Below are 24,994 nucleotides of genomic sequence, written 5' to 3'. Positions count from 1 at the left end.
GGGACTGGGCATGAAAAAATAAAAATAATTCCTTTTATTTATGTCAAAAGTCTGAAAATCCATTTGACTGTGTTTCATAATCTTCTGATATATTGGTCAGGTCAAAAATCAATGTGGTTAAGTGATGTTGAGCAGAGGGCGTGGTCTCCAGGGACATGAACACAACATTTAGAAGTTTATCACCCGAATATATTCCAGTTTGGGCTGACTGATGACGGGAAGAGAGTCCTGTTATAGGGCAGCTAATCAAGCTTCAGTGCACTTTGCTCATGAACACTGGTTCAGGAATGCCACATGTCCCGTTTCACCGGCTTGATACAAACAGCCAAGGCCATCTGCGCATGCGTGTATCATGCATGCTTTGTGTATACAGATACATAACACACGCTGCCTGTTGGCGTGAAGTGGACCAGAAGTGTGCGTTTGTCAAACAGCAGACAGGCGGAGAGGACGTGCAGGAAAAGAATATATTTTGCGCAGATATCCTATTTTACAAATATTACTGAGTATATTCCATATTTCAAAAACACAATTGACTGATTTATTATTTAATTGTTTTTCTTCTTTTTTTGTGGCTCAAATTGGGGCCAGGCCCTCTATTGGCCAGCCGCCACTGCTACATTTACAACATGGCCAGAGCTTCTTTCTCCGCGGGGGGTTTAAAATCCTACGGTCTCTTTGGTTCGTTAACGCTGCTTACACCACGTCATACTGCACATGCCAATACATATACACACGTATTGGGATTAATTTGGGGTTCCTACGACGATCAAACAGGGAAAAAGAGGTCTACGCCCTAGGGGGTCTATCATTTTGAATAGGTTTAACCACCTCCACCAAAATAAAAATACATCTTCTAAACTCTTAATGAGATTTCATTGTACATTGCATCATTTACATAGCAGTTATGAGACACACTTGTGCACATACAACACAGATCCAGAATTACTGTTTTAGATGGGGACATTAAAAACGATTTAAATTAATGACAAATAACAAGTTGTAAAAGTATGAAATATGGTTCACAAGAAGAATCGCCGAATAGCCGTTTTGGTGCCTTTCATTTTTAGGAATTGTTTAGGGACACCAACATTTCCCACATTAGGTGACAAATAAAGTATAACTGGGCACATTATTTGATGGACACAATTAAATTGTAGCCGGTAAAACAACAAAAAGAGACTGAGAAGAAAAGGTTGGATTAAATTAAACTTTATTGTCATTAAACAAAGAGACAATGAAATGCAAAATACAGTTACGTACAAAGTTATGCTGAATATATACGGAATGAACAGTGATATAGAAAAAGCATAGAATGGATAATCTGTTGTTGAAACAGTCAAAGCAAAATCACAAAGAGTAAACTAATTAAAAAACAAACATGGAAAGTGTAAAATAAATATTTGCAATTTTGGATTATTAATCACTTTCCAAAATAGTGATATCCAAATGTATAATGAATGTCTTCAAACTCTATTACATTTAGATTTTCCTCAGGAATTTATTAAAAATGTGTCTTCAACGATACGTTTTAAAATGTGTACTAATTATTTCCAGTGTTGGTAGAACACAGATCTCACCGACACTCTGAACCAACAGGAATTAGGAAAAAAGCTTCATCGCTAAATCCTGGTTTCCAACTTTGTAATTGAACGTTTCTCCCGTTCACAAAACAAGTAGCTAATTGATCCCTGGTTGTTGATGCTTTTTGTGTTTCATATAAAATGAAACAACGTCAAGCTTACGCCCCACTCGCTCAGTTTTATTTATAAAAGGCTCGTTTTTAAAAGCTAAACAACTTCTTGATAGTAAACGACAGTTTTGATGTCTTCAATCAGGTTTTGGACCAGAGCACCAAGCCTGCTCTTGTTTAGGTCTTCACTCATATCCACTTAAACAGGCAGAGGCAGAATGCCTGCGTTAGCATCGAAGATCTCAGTGCTGCCTTCCATACGGCCAACCACAACATACGACTAGAAAACTAGGGGTGGGGGACTTTCTGGCACTAAACTGGTTTAAATCCTCCTCAAAGGACAGGGACTGCTTTGTGATTATAACTACACATCTGAGTGGACACACATGACATGGAGTTCCTCAAGGCTTCATCCTGGTTGAGATTATGGAAAACAACTAAATGCATGTGCTGTATAAATAAACTTGACTTTTGACCTGCTGGAGGGCCTTAAAATAGGGCAAGACAGGATTCAAGCGTTATTTTAGAGTTCTTAGTTCTTGTAAAATCACATCCTCTCATTTATCATATATAGACAACTGCCTGATCAACAGTAGCACGTTAACCATCCCCAATATAAATGTGTTCACCATAACTTTATCAGTTCTGCAAAATATCCGGTGAGATCGTACTGAGATCCAGTATTCTTAAGCTCAAAGCCCGGATAGAGAGGCTCAGTGAACTTAATGTGTTCTTTGTGGAGCAGAGTCATCGTGTTGGAGATGTTATAAAAGGATAGAGTACCTAATTTATAATCCAGGTACACTCCGACGCTGGAGGATACAGAGCCTGACACTGCTTTGCTTATGTTGTTGTGGCGGAGAGTGGAACCATTTGTGGAGCACACGAAACTCCACGACTTGTTATCAGTTCCAAACTCTGTTCTGCTGCCGTCTTTGTAGGCCACTGCCACAGACCAAGTAGCACCACTCCAACTGACCTCCCAGTAACACCGCTCTGACAAACCCTCCCTGCACCTCACCTGCCCGATATTCTGCTGAGGTGGGTTAAAACTATTATAAGCAAGACGGTAGTTAGTCGTCGCCCGCCGCTTTTTTTGTGAAATAGTCAAATATTGAGAGACGGTGTTCTCATCCAGGGTGAGAGGACGGCAATCTGACGGAAGACAAAGCAGGAAGAAAAAAAATGCAACAACAGCCTTTAAATAATCAGTTCATCATCAATGCACTGGTGTAATGTGGAACTAGAGTTACATGTTTCACTCACAGCGTAAGAACTCCTCTCTGGTCTTTGGCGCAGGTGGCACAACATCTATAGTAGACACTGAGAGAAAAACAAATCCTAAATACTGGACCTGAATAAAACCACTTTAAAAATCACTGGATTTATACATTTCTGGCAGGTACTTGTGGCAGAGATCCTGGGCCATGTGTCCTTCAGGAGGCGCTCCATGTCATCCCTCAGTTTAAACATGCAGTCAGTCACAGGTTTGAACGTTGAGCGTTGAGGATAAAAATCTGAAACAGGAGGCAAGTCTGGAGATTCACAGGAGGTGGAGAGGGACTGGAAGGTCTGGAGGGAAATCAAAGTGCCGGAGACCAGAAGAAAAACGAAATAATTTTATGCAGGATTAATAAAGTATCCATCCATCTATCTAAATCAGCTTCAGGAGCATCACGTGTTGTACTGTCAAATTCGGCCAGCAGATGTCCCTCTTGTGCAACGTAATCAGCTGTGCTTTGTTCTCACGGGGAATTAACTGCTGAATTTTGCACGTTTTAAACTTCTACGATTACAGACAGTGAGTGATTTGGCTGTGCACCATTGATTATCCCGTCATACCATCATGACACAATAACATATAGATGTACTTAAAGACAGACAGATAAAAGTTGCTCTGCACCTGAATGAAATGGATGTGGTCGTCCGTATGAGACAGCTGTTCCAGGTCGGTGTCTCTCCTCTTCATCTTGCTGATCTCCTCCTCCAGCTGCAGCTGCAGCTCCTCAGCCTGAGCGGCTGCAGTCTTTTCCTGGGCGCTGATCAGCTGCTTCGCCAAGCTGCGTTTTTTCTTCATGGAGCAGATCATCTCATCAAAGATCTTATCACAGGTGTCCATTGCAGGCTGGGTAGAACTCTGTTCATGAACACAAAAATAATGATTTGCAAACAATACATTCTCTGTCGCAAGTTCAGATTTTGTAATGATAGATTGATTCAATGTTTTAACACTTGAATTTATAGTGGTTATTTGGGGTGGGAATCACCAGAGGTCTCACGATATGATATTATCATGATACTGCGATACATTGAGTATTGCAATATATTATCTTTTTTCAACCACAAATTGTCCCCAAAGGAAAACTTTGAAAACTTTATTTTAATAGCTAAAATATGTTGACAGTCTGTTCATCTCATTTCAACAATTTTCATTGCAACAAAATGGGATTTTCTAGCAGACAAACTGACCAACACTTTCATAAATGTTGCATGCACCAGACAAACTGACCAACACTTTCATGAATGTTGCATGCACCAGACAAACTGAACTGTTTGTATTACAGTCTACATAGTCGCATCATTCGACCTGAACACACTGGAGAGGGGGCGGGGCTTATCTCTGTGTAAACAATTATCATTTCCGCCATCCGCCATGAAAATAACCACTATTTCTGCTTCATACTTGTTGTGGAAATCCCCAAAACGTCGGAACAACAAACGCCCTCGTGTCTGGGTTCATAATATTATCCATAGGCACCAGTGGAGGGCCGTCAGGGCCTGCTAAGCCTTCTCTGCTGGCCGAAACAGAATCACAAAGTTATAGCTATTTTATAATTGAATTGTTTTTCACAAATACACTACATATATTCTAATAATTTTTTCTCATTGCACAGCTCCTGTCTTCCTCTGTTGCTTCAGCCTGCAGCGCCTGAAGCTTTTTTTTAAGGAGAGCTTTCATTCAATAAGATTTCACCTCTATGTCTCTATGGAAGCAGAGCGCCTTATAGCTAGTCTTTGCAGATTAAAGTCCACTGAGAGTGCACATTATCGTTGATTGTCATAGTCTTCAACCAATCAGATCTTTAGTTTGAAATGCTGGGCGTATTCTTTGACGTAAAAGCGCCTGCAAGCAAGCTCTGGACGTATGATTGGTCAGTGGGCCGATAAACTTAACAACCACGTCATTAAACTGTTTGTTAAAAAAGAGAGGCGGATGGACTTTGTCTTTCTTAAGTGAACAGCATCTGGTGAGTGAACTGCTTTTTGTGGGCGGGGTTTTCACTCCACTTGGCTCTCCGCCGGCACCCAGCTCCACAGAGCTAGCCCGCGAGCTAGGCTACCTCGCGCCGTGGAGGTGGTAGGAGAGCGCTTGCTGCTAGACCCGTTTTCCATCGCGCCTCCTCGAGTGAGTTTTACGGTAGTTAATATCATTCGTTCTGATCGGCTCGTGCTCGTGTGCAGTGTTTTAGTGCCACAGGTCGAAAATGCACGGCCCGCCACTGGTAGGCACACAGCTCGGTGTTACGGATTAACAGGCGGCCCTGTTAAAATGCTCTGCCTGCACCTCTACGTTTTGCTGATTCAGTATCGACTTTTAAAAACCTACTAAAAACATACTTGTTTACACTGGCGTTTGGTTAAATATATGCTCTATGACCTGCTTTTTATCTGTTTTTATTTATTTTCATTATTTGTTTCAGTGTGTTTTTTACTGCTTTAACGTGTATTTTACTGTGCTCTCTTAACTGTTAAAACGTTTGACCCTGTTATTGTGTCAATCTGGTTTTATTTTTCCTGACTCCTGTTCAGCACTTTGTGACCTTTTTGTCTGTGAAGTTTAGTTTTGTCTTACTAAACCTTACTTAATCCGTAACACAGGCCGCTTCCAGCACTACTATGGTACCCGTAGCCAGTTTGATTAATACTTTTTTTAACATCTTTCACCAGCGCTGTGTCGTGAATTTTGTCTTGTGTGTTGTGCAATAGATGTGCGAGCAGCGGATAGGACCAAAGAGTTTATAATTGATTAAATAAAAGATCGATACTTGGAGACTTCAAGAAGCAGAAAAGAAAAGATGGATGTATACATTTTAAATCTACAGCGGTTTAAGGTAAATGTATATACATATATATGTCTGTGCATGTGCTAAATATACATGGTAATCTGGCAATTTCATCAACCTTTTGTAGCAGGTGTGTCATTCAGGTGAACGTCACCTTTAGGAGACTACGGAGGACCCTCAGAGATGAGCAAGTCTGGACTTTGGTTGGAATGTACAGAATACAAACCAGTTTTATTTGTTGTTTTGTTGCATTAAAATGAAGATAAACGGTTACACAAATTAATAATGTAAAAATGGATGTAAAATAAAAGACAAAATGTCAAAAGTTAAAATTCCCAATAAGAGCTTCAAAATTATCAGGTGACCATTCAGTCAACAAAGAAGCACATGTGATTACATATTGATACATGAAAGAAAAACACATTGAGGCTGTCGTCATTAAATTGAGACTAAATAATATGAGATTACATGTGAAGAATATAGTGATATATGAGACCAAAACACTCCTAGCTCAATAAAAAAAAAGAAATCATAAATCATCAAAGATAATTAAACTTAAATGAGGATATATCATATGAATACAAAGTGAATTACACTTTAAGACATATTATATGACTTATGAATAAACATAACAATCTCATTGGTTAAATACGGTTTAGAATAAGATTTTCATGCAATTTATTTTGAGATATGACTTTTTAACCATACTCTTCAAGAGTCACAGCTCATTACAGGTTTAAACTCTATTGTTTAATTCAAACAATATTTTACTGCATCCACAGTAGATTTGCTTGCATCAATGACAACCTTTGCTGTCCTCTCTGCTGCTTTCAATTTGGTGTCTACTCCCTCAGCTGCATAATATCCTGCAACACCTCCTAACACCGCTCCCACTACAGCTGATGTCACGGTGAGAGTGATTAATGACTTTCCAGCAATAATTCCACCTTTTTTCACATTTTCTGCTCCATCTGTTTTTACTAGACTTAGTGCACTGTCTAAGACATTCAAAGCTGAGACAGCTACATTGACAAGCACTACTCCACCCAAAAGAGCTCCCAACAATGCACCTACTGTGATACCTATCACTTTGATCAAAAGCCTGTCATATACTCTGTCTTTAGCCTTCTCTCTGCTCTCTTCCTCTGACATGCTTCCTGGTGACTGTCTATTGAGTTCCTCCTCCTGTTTTATTCTTTCCTCCACTGCTTCTAGCATCTCATTGGTGTAGCATCTTACTTCGTTTGCCTCAACCATCTTATCTATTGTCTTGAGGAACTCCTTCACTTGGAACTGGTTGCTCCTGTATCCTCCCTGCTGGTTGTTCTTCCAGTATTTATTATCAATGACGTGGCAGCGGCCTCCACACTTCTTCACCAGATCCCTCAGAAGCTTATTATCACAGACAAAGTCCTCAATGGTCTGTTCGTCCTCGAGCTGGTCACCATGAGTAAAGAGAACTGTCGCATACTTGAACACTTCTTCAGAAAAGTACTGGATTATTTTGGTGATGACAGCCTGCTCCTGCTCTGTGTATCTCTCCACTTTAAGCACAATGAGAAAGCCATGAGGCCCAGGAGCAAACTCTGTGATGCACCTCACTATTTCAGACTTCAGCTCCTCCTCAGATCGATCTGTGTCGACGAAACCAGTTCAATAAAGTCAGTCGTGGACATTTTATTGTTTGAAATTGTACTTTTTCAGTTCAAATTGTTTTTATACATTTCCCCCTTGACTTGAATATTTTATTGCTTCCAGTGCTTGCATTTTACTGTTTACTGTCAAATTACTTTAAAACATGTTTAGATTGTCATAGTAACTTGAAGAAAGAGGAACATTTAAAAAGGTGTATGTTCAAGAATACCATTAAAAAAAAGTGTTGTTTACAAACATTTATTTTTTACAAACTAAAAACAAAATGTTAAATTTGTATTTAAAATGTTGAAATATTCAATAAATGACTTGTTGAAAAAAACTGCCTCTTCATTTTACAGTATGTAATTATTTTACTGTTATTCATTTACAGTATTACAATGAATACAGTGATGCATGTTACAGTAAACTGGGATTTGCTGTAAACTGCACTGTGATTAATTGTACAGTAAGCATACTGTGAAATATACTCCAGCTACTTACTTGCTAATTGCTGCCAGCAAGTTACTGTAAATTCTACAGTTATCTTGTTACAGCGGCGGGTATAGAACCAGCATGCACCTGGGTAGACCTATGGTTTTTTACCAGCACATGAGAGGCAGCATGGGGAATTCCTTTGTTCTTTTGTTTGCTTGTCTTGTCTAGTTACAATAAATTATCAGAAAAACAGAATCCTGCATGGACAGTGCATTTTTTGGGCTCAAACCCGCAGTGCGTCAGTGGCCCTTTTATTTTTTTTATTTTCTTTGATTTATTGGACAAATGGCCACTACATTCCCCTTTAGGAGACTATGGGGGACCCTCAAAGATGAGCATGTCTGGACTTTGGTTGGAATGTACAGAATACAAACCAGTTTTATTTGTTTGTTTGTTGCAATAAAAGGAACATAAATGGTTACAAAAATGAATAATATAAAAAATGAAGTAAAAGAAAAGACAAAATGTCAAAAGTTTAAATTCCCAATAGAGCTTCAAAATTATCAGGTGAACCAAGAGTTCACTTATTTACTTATCCTTAACATTCAGTCAACATAGAAGCACATGTGATTTCATATTGAAACATGCAAGAAAAACACATTGAGGCTGTCATCATTCAATTGACACTAAATAATATGAGATATGTGAAGAATATAGTGATATATGACCCCAAAACACTCTTAGCTCCATAAAAAGAAAGAAATGAACTAATCAAAGAGAATGAAACTTAAATGAGGATACATCTTGTGAATAAAAAGAAAATTACACTTTAAGATCACACTTCCTATATGGCTGTAGGTTTCAAGATCCATGTTTCATATTCATCAGATAGATGTAAATAAAACCCAATATGATCAGAGGTTTCCTTTGTGAGTGTCAGCCAGATGTCTAAAGCACAGAATGTTGCTGTTATGCTTTAGGGTCTCGCTTCTCGCTCCTTTAGGAAGTAGAGGTGTTAGAGAGCATCACAGTTCAGCTGCAGTACAAAGCAGTGTCACTATGCTTATTAAAAACATGGATCAGACATGTGCGTACAATATAAAATCTGAAGTAAAAGTAAGTGTATAGTGTACGGTGAATAAAGACAAAATAAATTGCTTGTGAAACCGGAATAAGCGACTAAAGTTTGAATTACATATTACATATGATCCAAATGTGATCATCTCAATGGATAAAGATGTCATGTTATTTAAAAGGAGGTGTGACTTTTTAATGATACATTCTCTCTCCCGTCTTTAAGAGTAACGTCTGATTATTGGTTTGGATTCTGTTTCATCTCTGGCTGTATTATCATGGGCTCATGATACAAATTGTGTTATTTCAGGAAAGTGTCTGCTACCCTCTTTGCTGCTGCGCTTGGTGTTTCTGCTCCCTCAGCTGCTTCGTGTCCTCTTATACATCCTTTCATCGCTCCTCTTAAAGCAGCACCGACTGCCCTTTCCACTGTGACTTCGGACATTACAGCTCTTCCTCCTGTTTGTGGTAAAGCTGTGAGAACGTCCTTCATCATCTCTGCGAGACCAAAAAGAGCTCCCAACAATGCACCTGCTGTGATACCTGTCAGTTTGACCAAAAGCCAATCAAATACGCTGTCTCTAGCCTCCTCTCTGATCTGTACCTCTGACTTGTTTCCTGGTGACTGTCTAATGAGTTGCATCTCCTGTTTTATTCTTTCCTCCACTGCTTCTAGCATCTCATTGGTGTAGCATCTTCCTTCGTTTGCCTCAACCATCTTATCTATTGTCTTGAGGAGCTCCTTCACTTGGAACTGGTTGCTCCTGTATTCATCCTGCTGGTTGTTCTTCCAGTATTTATTATCAATGACGTGGCAGCGGCCTCCACACTTCTTCACCAGATCCCTCAGAAGCTTATTATCACAGACAAAGTCCTCAATGGTCTGTTCGTCCTCGAGCTGGTCACCATGAGTAAAGAGAACTGTCGCATACTTGAACACTTCTTCAGAAAAGTATTGTATTATTTTGGTGATGACAGCCTGCTCCTGCTCTGTGTATCTCTCCACTTTAAGCACAATGAGAAAGGCATGAGGCCCAGGAGCAAACTCTGTGATGCACCTCACTATTTTAGACTTCAGCTCCTCCTCAGATCGATGTGTGTCGAAGAAACCAGGAGTGTCGATCAAAGTGATGTTTCTTCCATTGATAGATTTAGTTTCTGCTTGGCATTTTTTGGTGTCAGAGTTGACAGTGTGGTCGATCTTGAACAGTTTCTCTCCAAATATGGTGTTAGCCAGGCTGCTTTTCCCAACTCCAGTTTTTCCCAGGATGACAATTCTCCTGTTTGACACTGAAAGAGAATAATGGCCGTCAATAATATTGAACATTAGTCTTTTGGCAGAAAAAAACAGACCTTGTTGATTAGAAGTCCGTGGGTACTTATTAAATAGCTGAATCAGCATAATAAGAGAATGGAGAATAGCGTCAACACTTTAAAAAAGACCAACGAGCATCAAGAACATTTTATATAAATAAAGTCTTCTAAAAGTACAAATCCCTGTTCACAATATAAGTTAATCTATCGAGGTGAAGAACACAGAGGATCATGTTGTAAACAGGTCTAAAAAGAGATGATCAGGGCCCCGTTCCTCGTACGTGGTTTAACTAAGTCAATCAAATGTCCTATTATCCAGCTTAAATCACCTCGATGATCTACGTCAGGCTAACTCGGTTTCTCAAAGGTTGATCAAACAGTCTCGTTAATTCGAACCAGACGTCAGTCATCAGGATGATTTGATTACTGAATCCATGATCTTCTAACGCTAAATAAACTCAAAGGACAAGCCACTTGTTTCTCCACTGAGAAGGAGATGATCATGAACGCATATGAGGAAGTCAAGACCATAATCGTGGCAAAGTCTAAAGCTGCGTTCACACCAAAAGCATTGTGAATATTCGCAACGCTTTTGCTGTGAACGCAGCATAACCACACCACCGCTGCTGACATAAACATGGCAAAATATCAGACAAGTTAAATGCGTAAGTGTTGGGAAAATGTGTCGGCTAGTAAGTGCGTCATCATCCCAATCAATCAGATTTATATTTATTGAAATGTAAATGAGGATATATGTACTGAATGCGCGTATGTATCATGTACTATATATGTGTATATACATGTATGTGTAGATTACCATATCACTAGGAGTTTGAATATGTGTATGGGCGGATCAGTATGTATGTATTATTCATAATCTGAAATTCAATCAATTGAAGCAGTGAAAATAAATTGTGTGTGATTCTCTGTATTCTCATCACGATCACCTTAATCATGTTCTACAATAATGATATGTATGGTGTACTAATAACACTGTCATATAATTATGAATGCTTTAACACATCCATAAGTTTCTTAAGCGCTAAATAAACTTAAGAACTGCGCGGCCTGCAGCGGGTGAGAGTCTCTGTCTGAGAGACGGGCGATCGGCTGCCTGTCTCTCCCTATAAAACTAATATCGCTCCTTCATCAATGAGGAAGTGAGCTGCCTTTTTTGTCCGGTGGGAGTTGCCAGTTTATCCAGTGAATTTCAGTAAGCCTTCCCGGGAACAGGTTTAAATTGTTGGCTGTGTTGCTATGGTGATTTATCTAAGCTTGCTTCGAGGAACCGAAAAGCCAGACCTACGTCATATTATCCTGAAAATTATCCAGCTAACTCAGTAAGCCAGGAACGGGGCCCTAGTGTTCTTGGCCCTGATCCAAATCTGAGTCATTTTATGTATCTGTAAAAGAGTCTGATCTGATACTAACATTTACCTACATTTTAAATAAATGTGTTTGTGAAACGTTGAAAATAATCGCTTCAGCTCACAAGATTATTACTTTGACCATCTGAAATTATTGATATGATATTAAATTAAGTTTAACTGGAATAATGCGGCTCATGAAAACAACATTAACAATAGTTGGCACAGTACAGTCACCTGCTTAAAGAGAGCACACAACCCTGACAATGGCCAAGTTTATGACCTCCCTCCATCAGTGTTTTTTTATTTTAACGAGTGAATACATCTAATATATTTTATAATACTAATAATATTCAGCATTACTATTTTTACAGCTTTTTGTTAGACATCTCATATTTTAGTGTCGTCACACTGTTCTGTATTTGGCTTCTAAGTATTTAAACGCACACTATTTGGCTTTCTGCTGCTTGAGGTCTCTCACAATAACAACAGATGGAGTTTGGTGACGTCATGAAGAAGCATGGGATCATGGGAGTTGTTGTCTTCACCACCATTGTAGTCAACTTCTCCGGTTGTGTTAACAAACAGCAACTATTTTACTTTGTGATCATTCACTAAAGTTTCACTTCTGCAACAAATATTTTTCTTTCAAGATGGTGCTTTTTGTAAAATAATGTGTTAACACACACCACATGTTCACCAAGTACTCCAGGAAAGCCATAATTAGTTTATAACTTTCCATAATGTGTTTTGTCATAAAGTAATGTAGAGTGCATAATTAAACAATCATAATAACTGGAAGAAGTAACTTTAACTTACTGTCCATGTTTCTAGAAGAGAAATCAGTAAAGAGTAAAAGTTTCCAACCAGACGACGTCCTCGTGTCTCTTTTCTCCTGGTCCTCTGCTTTAAGTTTCACTTTCACTTACTGAGTGAGTGTGTATTTGTGTTGGAGGAGGGTAGTTTACTTGGCTTGTAAAAACTGTATTTGCTCAAATAACATTTTCCACAGCAACACCCTTGAACAGTACATTTGAAAACGTTAAAAAGTGAAATACAATACATTTGATTATATTTATTTCCTTTGTTTTGTTTCATTTAGTGCATTATAATTACATTCAATATATTTACATGCAAGGACAATTATTTAGCTTCATGTTGTTATGTATACATACAAATAAATAACAATGTATTGTCTGTATCAATTGCTGTGTGATGTTTTTTTATAATATTAATAATAATGCATTTCATTTTTAACGCACTTTTCTTTCTAAAGAATCTCAGAGTGCCAGGCTGAGGCTGATAGGAATACCATTTGTTTTGCAAGTATTCATTTCATAAACCTAGGTATTGAACACATCATTTGTTTGGCCTGATAATGGCTAAGTTACACGATGGCTAAGTGATCTCAATTCCTGTATAATTATCATTTACTGTAAGCATGGCACAACTATCTCCTAATAACTAAAACCTTGTGACAGGTCAGGTAAAACGGATGAGTCAGCCAGAGAGGTTTGGTTTTAACTGAAATATCCAATTATTTATTAATAAGAATTTTCAAAGAATCAAATACAGGATGCTGCCAAGTGTTGACACTGATACAATGCTGAAATGTTAAAGGCCATTTACTCAAATACTGCACTTACACACACATGTGAGATACATGTTCTGAAGATCACTATTAGTTGTAAATATTAGAATAATATTGTACTTTTTACTCCACCACATGTATCTAACAGATATTGTTACTAGTTAATCAAGTCAAAGTATATTTTCATCCTATGTTATGCAACATTTTCAACACTTTTGCAGTGTAATGTTGCTACTTTTACTACATTAATCTGAAGAGACTTTGATACCTCAACTCACCGTCCATATTGCAACGAATTAAATCTTTCATGTTCTACCCGTTTGACAGCTCAGCAACATAACGAGTTATCAAAAGATTTCATGAGATTGTCATGAGAGAGGACATGTTTTCTTTATGCCATTAAACAAGGCATTACATAAGTCAAGACAAAAGCTCATGAATGCATAAAAGACAGTTTCCTGATGAGCAGGTTGTGATGCTTAGCAGAAACCACCCTGACTTGGCAGGTCAGCTGTTCAGGGCGGTTACTGTGGTTGGGAAGATACAGCTTGAAAACAATGTTGTTGTTTTATTGTTTTTTTTACTGGCAGCAGTCATATTCAGCTGGAGACTATTATACAGGCTGTACACCAGACTCACATTATTTTACCCAGTGAACAAGAAACTACGGTGAACAGGTAAATGCAGCTCCATGACGTGGGTCACTCACAAACACGGCTCCATTCACTGCCATCACAGATGATTAAAAACTAAGTGTTGCATGAGTGCATTTTACATAAATACTTTATAGTGACAACCATAATATCCTGTAGCATTAAGGGTCTCGTTAAAGGCATCAAGAATATCATACGTGATAAATGGAATACGTAGTCTTTCTGAATTTCATGTCAAAGAGGGAGAACGGCAGCTGCTCCTTCTCATTCCTTTTCAGGGTGGAGTGTTTGTGTGAGACATAACAAACTGAAAAGTCATTTATGAATCTGTTTTTCTTTGCAGCATCCATACTCTGTTAACAGACTGAAGCAAAAATGCTTCTGTGTTTAACCTGTGGCCTTAAACTCTTGCTTGTGAATGCAGAAACAAGTCAAAGTTTATTTTGGTCTTTAAAACATAAATTACAGTTATTTGCTGTTTTGGGGAATCAAATTCAGATTAAAATCTGCTTCAGAATGAACATTAACATTGCAAGCGTCTCCTTTGTCTGACAAAAGGTTATATGACACAACCAGTTTCCCTCCTTTGATTTGTAGATCTGTGGCACAGAGGAAGAGAGGAATATAGGCTAGCTTTGCTACACACATAATACGTCCTCATATAGATAATACCGAGACCAATATATAGAGATAATACTAAGATCAATTATTTGTTGGTTTTGGTCAAGTAATGGATTTGATTGACAGTAAGAAAGTACAAGTATAGTCAGCCTTAAACTTTAACAGCATAGAGGGATGGTTACAAGAAAAAAGAAGCTGAAAAGACATGAGATCGATCAGCTGTTTTATTGTTACATAATACATGTGTGACAAATTGACACATACTAACACAAATGGCTATCAGAAGACAACATTGAACATAATCACCAATAAAGGGTACACTCGTGATGTAATATTTAACTTGCATGAAGTTGGTGGTCTCACAAGAGACAGATTAATTAGAAGAAGAAGAAAAAAGTGTTCTAATATGTAATCAATGTGTGATTAATACCTCAACTGCCTCTCTCATTGTACTGGCTGGTGGAGACCAGCTTGTTCTACCACCAGTTGTGCCAGTTTTTTAACATCTTCCCATATCTTGAATTGAGCAACACAGCTGAGAAAGCTGCAAATAATCCAGATATGACAGCGAACCACAGAAAACCTTTCCTCCATTTTGGAGCTGCATCGTCTGCCTGCTTCTTAAGAACGTTGCTTTTCGCCTGCTTCCTGATCTCCTCCTGTGACATGTTTCCTGATGATCGACTAATGACCTCTTCCTCTTTCTCAATCTTTTCCCTGACTTCTTTTATCTTTTTGTCTGTGTAGAATCCTCCCTTGTTTTCTATCACTATCTGCTCTATGGTGCTGAGCAGCTTTTCCACCTGGACCTGGTTATTTCTGTAGTCGTCTTGGTTGTTCTTCCAGTATTTATTATCAACGACGTGGCATCGGCATCCGCACTTCTTCACCAGGTCACTCAGATCCCCACTTTCCTCGACATACTTCTCCAGTTTCATTCCCTCTGGGAGCTGGTCACCATGAGTGAAGACAATCACGGCATATTTCAGAGCTTTTTCAGAGAAGTAGTCACATATTTGTGTGATGACAGCCTTCTTGTGCTCTGTGAATTTCTCCATTTTAAGCACAATGAGAAAGGCATGGGGCCCAGGAGCGCACTCTGTGATGCACCTCATCATCTCAGGCTTCATCATCTCCTCAGACCGGCTCGGGTCAAAGAAACCAGGAGTGTCAATCAAAGTGAGGCTTCTTCCATTGACAGACTTAGTTTTGGCTGTAGTACAATGCGTTTCCGAGTCGCTCACATTGTTTATTTTGAATTTGGCCTCTCCAAATATGTTGTTGGCAAGGCTGCTCTTTCCAATTCCTGTTTTTCCCAGAAGGATAATCCTCCTTGTGTTTGGCGCTAGAAGAGAAAAGTGATGCATCAGTCAATCAGTATATTTGTAGCTGTAGCTCGGTTCATTTGGTCCATAGCAATAAAAGAATGTATTTTAGTTCTGTTCACACCTTTTCCAAACAAACTCAGAGAAAAAAACATGAACTTTTACAGACTGAAAGGTAACTTGTTGATCAGGGAGCACACGGACACAAGCATGTTGTGTATTTCTGTGAGATCACTGGCACACACTTTTTAACTGAGAACAGTTTTTGACCTGGTAATCTGGGAAAATATCCGTCTGGAGTTAGTTTTAACCGACCCAAACGGGCTAAGTACTAAAGAAACTAGCTAGCTTGCCCCTTGCTTGTGTTTTCCCATTTCATCTATCATACTACAATAATGAATACATGGTGTGAAATGATGCTGAGGTAGAGAAAAAAACACTAGTTAAAGGTGCAATATTTCATATAGGAAGCCTTTTTGATCGCCTCTCAACGGCTCTTATCGTGGCTCACAGGTAGCAATGCTAACAGCGCTAACAGTGCAAACTACTACGAAAGTGCTGACACTTTCATATGCTGTAACCAGCATATGAGAGCAGGGCAGAGCGGGAGTGAGCTAACCAGAGGGACACGCACACATGCACTAACATGCACTAACATGCACAAGCTTTCCTGCTACGTCAACCAATGAGGGAGAAGCTCTGATAAAAACACACACAGAGGGAGAGCAACTTAATTCTCTGTTCATGTAGAAATTACTACACTATATCTTTGCAAAGCAAATATTTGTTGCCTGCTAAATTCATATTCAACTGTTAAATACAGCTTCTTAAAAAGTCACGTTTAAAAATAAATACATTTTTAGGGACTGTTAGAGGTAAAGCTATCTGACAGGTGCACATTTTGAATATCTTAAGTTAACTGTTCTAAAGGATTAACTTTTGGATTCTCTCATACCTTTTTTAATAACACAACAAAACTAAGAAATAATTGTACATGACATTATAACACAAATCCTGTTTGGATACATCTCGATTAATAAGGTTTAAAGTACCATCTATCAGATACATTTTCAATTTAAATGAAATATAATTTGCAGCTGAAGTATATTTCAACATAGTTGGATTAGATAATAAATGATGTCTTGTTTTAATGGCCAGTTTTAAATTCAAATCAATGACGAATGTGCATTTAGACTGAGAATGCTGCTGGCTGGGACACTTTTCTTGAGAACACAGTTTCTGGTTACGACAGGTCAGCTGCCATAAATCGGTTTTATGATTTTAGTTGAGTGACAGTGAAGCATTTTTTTCTGGATAAAATACACTAAAAAAATGAATTTCTCAACCGACTGTAACAAAACCATGAATATCTGCAAAAAATAAAACCTCTGTGGAGCAAAGAGGTTCAGTATGAACGTTCCAGGTGAATGCATCGTCAATACCTTAGTGCACAGATAGATAGATAGTAGCTTCTAAAATAAAAAATAACAATATAAACTATTAGAGCCATTAAATTTGAAGTTGAAAGTATTTAGAGATATTATAGATGTATATTGAACAATACTGTATGCACATTATAAATGTATTATATTATATTTGTATTGATCAGCCTATATATTATGTTATTAGTATCCCTATTAATATTATTATTCAATTGCATTATATTATACTTATATTCATACTAAATATAGTATTTATTATAGTCCTACATTTCACTTTATAATAATTACACCTATATTCCATACTATTTATGATGTACTAGCCTGTATTTCTTTTATTTCTTTTAGCCATCATGTTGTACTGTTATACCACCACTATGTTACTTTACTTAGACTGGCACCTAGTGGCCCCTACTGGCACCTACATCTAAAACAGAGGAGTGAAGATATTTTCAGGCTGGGATTTTGGGATTTAATATTTTAACATTTAAGCATAACCACTTAACTCCGTCTGCTGATGCTAAGATCCTACAAAAAAACATATATATATATATATATATATATATATATATATATATATATATATATATATATATATATTACAGCTGAGTGTTGTAAATGACTGTAAAAGTAATTATTTGTAAAGAGTGTATTTTGTTCCTTTTTGTTGCAAAACTCACAAAATCATTATTAAATCAAATGAATGAGAAACAAAAAAGTACAACGTGGTTGATCTCAGGTGGCTCAGGAGACTCAACTAAAATCATAAAACCGAATTTATTGATTATCTTGCCAAATTCTATAAGTGTAAGTTTATAAACCAAAATCTATTTTTTTGTGTATTTTATAGAGAATTTTAACTGTATTTAAATGCTGTAACAACACAAATGCCATAAGGACATTTACTTTGATATATGTTTGTAATTATACAACCAGTGTCCCCTTTTCTCTTTATTTCTGTGTATCTATTTTTATTAATATGCTTTTATTTATGTCTATATATTATTTTATCCTCTGCCTTTGCCCCCCTGACATATTAGTTTGGAATGTATGTCTTTTTCTGTTTCTTATTGACGATTTGTGACATTGTACATGTGTAACTGTACTATAAAAAAATGAATGAATCATAAAACCGATTTACGGCAGCTGACCTGTCGTAACAACGATGAGTGTTCTCAGGAAATGTGGCCGCGCCCGTTCAGCTCGGCGGCTTCTCAAAGGGTGCTGAACGAGCCCTTTTTATATTTTTTTAAATAATAATAATACGTTGTATTTGTATAGCGCTTTAAAAGCTTAACAAGTCCTTGTTTGTTGTTGTCCTGACTGACTGACGCTTTCCACAGGATCGTCAGTAATCTCGCTGGTTGTCTCGCGAGACGTCTCCCTGTCTTGTTCTCTCGCTGTGACTCGTCTCTTGCTACGTTTATTTATATCTGTCTCCTTATTCCTCAGCTTCAGGCTGATGAAACGATCACAACACATTAAACTGGTTTTCATTACCAGACGTTAAACAGGAATCAACATACTGCTATAAAAGTAAAAGCAACGGTGCACCACGAATGTTACATAATTACGTCATCATATATATATAATAAAGTAATGTACAGTGAGCAACGTTAACAAATAATAACAGTTGGAAGAAGTAACTTTAACTTACTGCCCATGTTTTTAGAGGAGAAATCGGTAAAATGGTTCGACCAGACGACGTCCTACGTGTCTCTTTTCTCCTGCGGTCCGACGTTAAGTTTCACTTTCACTTACTATAAGTGTGTGTGTGTGTGTGTGTGTGTGTGTGTGTGTGTGTGTGTGTGTGTGTGTGTGTGTGTGTGTGTGTGTGTGTGTGTGTGTTTAGTTTTCAAAGTAAAAACGTTATTTATTCAAATAACATTTTCCCTGGGTTTCAATGTATTCGTTTATTATATTTGTCTTGGTGATACATTATAATCCACAAAGAACCACAACTATTGATGAGCAAAATGATATTGTACATAGATTATGAAACATTTTATGTTTTGCTCTGTAACAGGAAACACTGAACAATGTTTCAACAGGAGACAGAAATACAAACAATAGTGTAAATTAAGATTTCATCTCTGATTGCTGTTAAAAATGTTTGATCTTTGACTTCATCTTTTATCTGTGGTTAGAATCAGAATCAGAATCAGAAACCGTTTATTTGCCAAGAATGTTTACGCAAACGAGGATTGTGTATGTTAAAGTGAGGTGTGTTTAAGTTAGTGTGTGTTAAGTGACATGAGTGCTTAAATAAGAGGAGTGCAGGGGAGTGAGAAAAAAATTAAAAAAAAGTCCTGGAGTTGACAGTCAGTCAGTGAGGGACCCGGCTCTGTTGATGAGCCCGACTGTCGATGGGAAAAAACTGTTGGTGTGGCGTGAGGTCTTGGTCCTGATGGACCTCAGCCTCCTGCCAGAGGGGAGGGACTCAAACAGCTTGTGACCAGGGTGAGAGGGGTCAGCCACAATCTTCCTATCTCGCTTCAGAGTCCTGGAAGCGAACAAGTCCTGGAGGGAAGGCAGATTGCAGCCAATCACCCTCTCAGCAGAGCGGATGATGCTCTGCAGCCTGGCCTTGTCCTTGGTAGTGGGGCTGCGTTCTTTCTGAAGTCCACAACCATCTCCACTGTCTTCAGAGCGTTGAGCTCCAGGTTGTTTTGGCTGCACCAAGTCACCAGGTGGTCAGTCTCCCACCTGTAGGCGGACTCGTCTACAGGTGGCGGGGGCGATAATTGCAAATATACACGTGAATTTAAGTTTTTACTAATCCACACCATTTTCATGTTATTTCCTCTTTTATCTTGGTACATATCATTTACAATGTGTTGTCATTAGTTTCCCACTGGGACTAGCGTGTTGTGTCATGAGGCCCTCTGCTGGGCCCCTGCAGACTTGAGTGGTGCGCCCCGCAGACTGTTCTCAGTCTCCGTGGTAGTTGATCTGTAATAAGCTCTGTTGTAATGCACAACGCAGCATCATGCATGATAAATAAGCTCTCTCACCTTTAGGAGACTACGGAGGACCCTCAGAGATGAGCAAGTCTGGACTTTGGTTGGAATGTACAGAATACAAACCAGTTTTATTTGTTAATAAAAGGAAGATAAATGGTTACAAAAATTAATATTGTAAAAAAAAGCCAAAAGTTTAAAACCTTCAAAATGATAAGGTGAACTAAGAGTTCACTTATTTGCGCCTCCTTACCATTTAGTCAACACAGTTATTACATATTGATACATGAAAGAAAAATCCATTAAGGCTGTCATCATTAAATTGAGACTGGATAATATGAGATTATATGTGAAGAATATAGGAATATATGAGACCAAAACACACTAAAAAGAAACAAATCGACACTCAATAAAGAGAATGCAACTTAAAAGGAAGATAGACGGTTACAAAAATGAATAATGTAAAAGAAAAGACAAAATGTCAAAAGTTTAAATTCCCAACAAAACCTTCAAAATGATCAGGTGAACCAAGAGTTCACTTATCTACTTCTCCTTAACATTCAGTCAACAAAGAAGCACATATGATTACATATTGATATATGAAAGAAAAACACATTGAGGCTGAAATCATAAAATGTACACTAAATATGAGATTATATGTGAAGAATATAGTGATATATGAGACCAAAACACTCTTAGGTCAATAAAAAGAAAGAAATCAAAGAGAATGCAACTTAAATGAGGATACATCTTGTGAATAAAAAGTGCATTACACTTTAAGATCACACTTCCTATATGGCTAAGTTTCAAGATCCATGTTTCATAATTGTCAGATGGATATGCTCAGAGGTTTCCTTTGTGAGAGTCAGCCAGATGTCTAAAGCACAGAATGTTGCTGTTACGCTTTAGGGTCTCGCTTCTCGCTCCTTTAGGAAGTAGAGGTGTTAGAGAGCATCACAGTTCAGCTGCAGTACAAAGCAGTGCCACAGTGTCACTCTGTTTCAATAATGTGATTACTCTTAAATGTAACAACTCAATTAGAAGTAAGCACATTTGGCTAAAGAAAACCCTGCCTATGAAGCTGCGACAACTATCTGAGCATGGCGAAACCAAAAAGAGCTCCGATCAAAGCAATGAAAGGTAAAGCAACCCATTGCACCCAATACCAATCAAATGCTCTGTCTTTGGCCTCCTCTCTGATCTGTACCTCTGACATGTTCTCATGTGACTGTCTAATGAGTTGCATCTCCTGTTTTATTCTTTCCTCCACTGCTTCTAGCATCTCATTGGTGTAGCATCTTCCTTCGTTTGCATCAACCATCTTATCTATTGTCTTGAGGAGTTCCTTCACTTGGAACTGGTTGCTCCTGTATCCTCCCTGCTGGTTGTTCTTCCAGTATTTATTATCAATGACGTGGCAGCGGCCTCCACACTTCTTCATCAGATCACTCAGAAGCTCATTGTCACGGACAAAGTCCTCAATGGTCTGTTCGTCCTCGAGCTGGTCACCATGAGTAAAGAGAACTGTCGCATACTTGAACACTTCTTCAGAAAAGTATTGTATTATTTTAGTGATGACAGCCTGCTCCTGCTCTGTGTGTCTCTCCACTTTAAGCACAATGAGAAAGGCATGAGGCCCAGGAGCAAACTCTATGATGCACCTCACTATTTCAGACTTCAGCTCCTCCTCAGGTTGATCTGTGTCGAAGAAACCAGGAGTGTCGATCAACGTGATGTTTCTTCCATTGACAGATTTAGTTTCTGCTTGACATTTTTTTGTGTCAGAGTTGACAGTGTGGCCGACCTTGACCAGTTTCTCTCCAAATATGGTGTTAGCCAGGCTGCTTTTCCCCCCTCCAGTTTTGCCCAGGATGACAATTCTCCTGTTTGACACTGAAAGAGAATAATGTCCATCAATAATACTCAACATTTGTCTTTTGGCAGAAGAAACAAAACCTTGTTGGTCAGAAGTCCGTTCTAAGAGAATGAAGAATAGTGTCAACATTTTAAAAAAGACCAACGAGCATCAAGAACATTTTATCTACATGAAGTCTTCTAAAAGTACAAATCACTGTTCACAATATAAATTAATCTATCGTGGTGAAGAACACAGGGGATCATGTTGTAAACAGGTCTAAAAAGAGATGATCAGGTCTTCTTGGCCTTGATCCAAATATGAGTCCTTTTATGTATCTGGACCAGAGTCTGATCTGATACTAACATTTACCTTGATTTTAAATAAATGTGTTTGTGACACGTTGAAATAATAGCTTACTGTTCATAATAATAGTTATATTTATTATTTCTGGATATATAATTCAGTATTGTAGTTTTTTACTGTTTTATTACTGTTTTTTCACCGTTTATTATTTATATTACTTGTTTGGATTTTACATTTAACTCATATTTTAGTGTAATCACAGTTCTGTATTTGGCCTCTAATTCTTTAATCGTACAATATATAGTGTTCTGCTTCTTGATGTCTCTCACAATAACAGGTGGAGTTTGGTGACGTCATGAAGCAGCGTGGGATCATGGGAGTTGTGGTCTTCGCCACCATTGCAGTCAGCTTCTCCCGGTCAGGATTCCTTCACTGTTCATCGTTAAGGAGGTTTTTACCGGGAGCCGAATTACACTCAGAGGTCTCCTCCTCTCAACAACAAACAGAGCCGCTCATTAACACCGGAAACACTCTGAATGAAGCGGTGTCATGTTTAAAATCTGTGTTTCTCGACGCTGTTCTGCGAGCAGCTGCAGCTCTCGTTTGCTCAGCTTGTTTCTCTGATAGCGTAACGTTATGGTATATTAATACAACGGTACAAGCTATGATATGCAGGAGATTTAATGACACAAATAATCAACTCTGAATCATCACTTATGACCCACTAGAAGTGCGTGGTGGTGTCTGTAACGACAGAACCTTCCCTCTGTCTGGATTTCCTCTTTTCTTATTACTTTGCGTTTCTGAAGAAGTAACTTTAACTTACTGTCCATGTTTTTAAAAGAGAGTGCAGCGAAGAGTAAACGTGTTCGTCGGTCCTGTGCTTTTATTTAAGTTTCATAGGTACATAGATTATGAAACATTTTTTACTTCGCTCTACAACAGGACACAGTGAACAATGTTTCACCAGGAGACAGAAATACAATTAACAGTGGAAACTAGTTTAATTTAAACATGTTCTAAAGATCTAGAGAGATATTGAAATAAATAATAAAAATACATATTAAACAACACCTCAGACATTTTGCAGGAAAAATAAATAGAAGTTGTTTCATCACGAGGCAAATTGCTGTGCAGCTGTTGCAACACAAATTAGGAAAGACCCCCCAAAAAATCTAAAATGACATACAAAGCCAACACAGGTTAACATGGATCATAGAATATAAACAATATAGACCAGACATGTGTGTACAATTTAAAATATGAAGCACAGGTAAGTGTAAGTAGGTATGTATGGTTAATAAAGAAAAAATACATTGCTTGTTAAAGTGGCAAAGTTTGAATTACATATTATATGATGAAACAAGATCATCTCAATGGTTAAAGATGTCATGTTATTTACAGGGTGGTTATAAAGTATAAATATATATATTTAAATTAAACCTACAGACTGCAGATATGACTAACAATAATAATAATAACAAGCAGGATCCTGTTAGGAAGACTTCAGGGTCCTATTTCTCGTACCTGGCTTACTGGGTTAGCGGGCTAATTGTCAGGATAAGATGACGTAGGTCTGGCTTTCTCGGTTTCTCGAAGCAAGCTTAGATTAATCACCATAGCAACACAGCCAAAAATTTAAACCTGTTCCCGGGCAGGCTTACTGAAATTCACCTGATAAGCTGGCCGCTCCCACCGGACAAAAAAGGCAGCTCACTTCCTCATTGATGAAGGAGCGATATTAGTTATATTAGTTTTATAGGGAGAGAGTTCTTTCAGATCGCCAGGATCCATCCTTTGCATGCGAGTTAAGCCATCCCACGTGATACCACTCAGCCAATCAAATCTATGCATTCTCGGCGGTAAACATTACGTCTCAACAGACAGCGCTGCGCAGACAGATGAAAAAGTTAGAGGCAGGTTACACATTGAAACGGTAGAAATAAAAAGAAAGATAGCGATACATTTTAAAAACAAAGGGAGAGAAAAGGACGACTGCGCCGGAGAAAGTTGAGAAAAAGGCGAGTGAGACAGCGAAAGGGAGATAAACATAAGGAACAAATGTCGCTCTCCTAAAAAAGAAAAGTTGACAGCGAAAATAGAGCATTTAATCCGGAATGGACAGACTCATTTCTGTTCATACTTCCCACAGGGAGCACAAAACCAGTGTGTCTTATATGTTCAGAAACCGTGGCACTTATTAAAAGTGGCAATGTGAAACGCCATTATGAGACAAAACATAAAGGTTTTTGAACAAACATACCCACTCAAATCCAAAGTGAGATCACAGAAAATAAGTGGCCTCACAGCCCAATATGAACAGTCAATCAGGATCCTGAGCCAACCAGTTTCTAAGAACTGACCCTTCCACTCTCTGGCTCCAAACGGTCCCTGAGACAGCTTTTCCAGGTCTGAGGAAAGTTGCCATATACATCTTGACCATGTTTGGCTCCACCTACAACTGCGAGGCAGCTTTCTCCACGATGAATATCATTCAAAATAAATATCGTTGGAGGCTCACCAATGAGCACCTCCACATGTGCATGAGAATGGCCCTGACTCCATTCAAGCCCAGGTTTAAAGTCCTGGCAGGACAAGCTAGAGCTCAATTCTCCCACTGAGTAACAAAGTGGGGGAGTGGGATGCAAGAGTGATGCTCTAC

The 24,994-nt window shown here is 38.3% G+C and overlaps 3 protein-coding genes across 3 annotated transcripts; all 3 read right to left on the bottom strand.

Annotated features, from left to right (window-relative positions):
- Positions 1-2,318: 2,318 nt before the first annotated feature.
- LOC306734454 (E3 ubiquitin-protein ligase TRIM65-like) lies at positions 2,319-5,086 on the bottom strand (the record flags this gene model as incomplete). The annotated part of the gene is made up of 4 exons (XM_079215810.1): positions 2,319-2,891; positions 3,074-3,265; positions 3,597-3,830; positions 4,982-5,086. 4 exons carry the CDS (start codon positions 5,084-5,086, stop codon positions 2,319-2,321), a joined length of 1,104 nt encoding a protein of 367 aa, XP_079071936.1.
- Positions 5,087-6,650: 1,564 nt separating this feature from the next.
- On the bottom strand, positions 6,651-18,934 carry LOC306734453 (GTPase IMAP family member 8-like; the record flags this gene model as incomplete). The annotated part of the gene is made up of 6 exons (XM_079215809.1): positions 18,869-18,934; positions 14,928-15,792; positions 14,716-14,723; positions 9,445-10,191; positions 6,832-7,406; positions 6,651-6,656 (listed from the first exon to the last, which is right to left on the bottom strand). Exons 1-6 carry the CDS (start codon positions 18,873-18,875, stop codon positions 6,651-6,653), a joined length of 2,208 nt encoding a protein of 735 aa, XP_079071935.1. The 5' UTR covers positions 18,876-18,934.
- A 2,327-nt stretch (positions 18,935-21,261) lies between these two features.
- LOC306734451 (GTPase IMAP family member 7-like) lies at positions 21,262-22,101 on the bottom strand (the record flags this gene model as incomplete). The annotated part of the gene is made up of 1 exon (XM_079215807.1): positions 21,262-22,101. The coding sequence occupies one exon, from the start codon at positions 22,099-22,101 to the stop codon at positions 21,262-21,264; it is 840 nt and encodes a 279-aa protein (XP_079071933.1).
- Positions 22,102-24,994: the final 2,893 nt, after the last annotated feature.

The sequence above is a fragment of the Taurulus bubalis genome (assembly GCF_910589615.1).
Source record: "Taurulus bubalis genome assembly, chromosome: 3".
In the NCBI taxonomy this organism is placed as follows: Eukaryota; Metazoa; Chordata; class Actinopteri; order Perciformes; family Cottidae; genus Taurulus; species Taurulus bubalis.
Note: the sequence above shows the minus strand (reverse complement) of the source record. Positions and strands in the feature narration are given on the sequence as shown.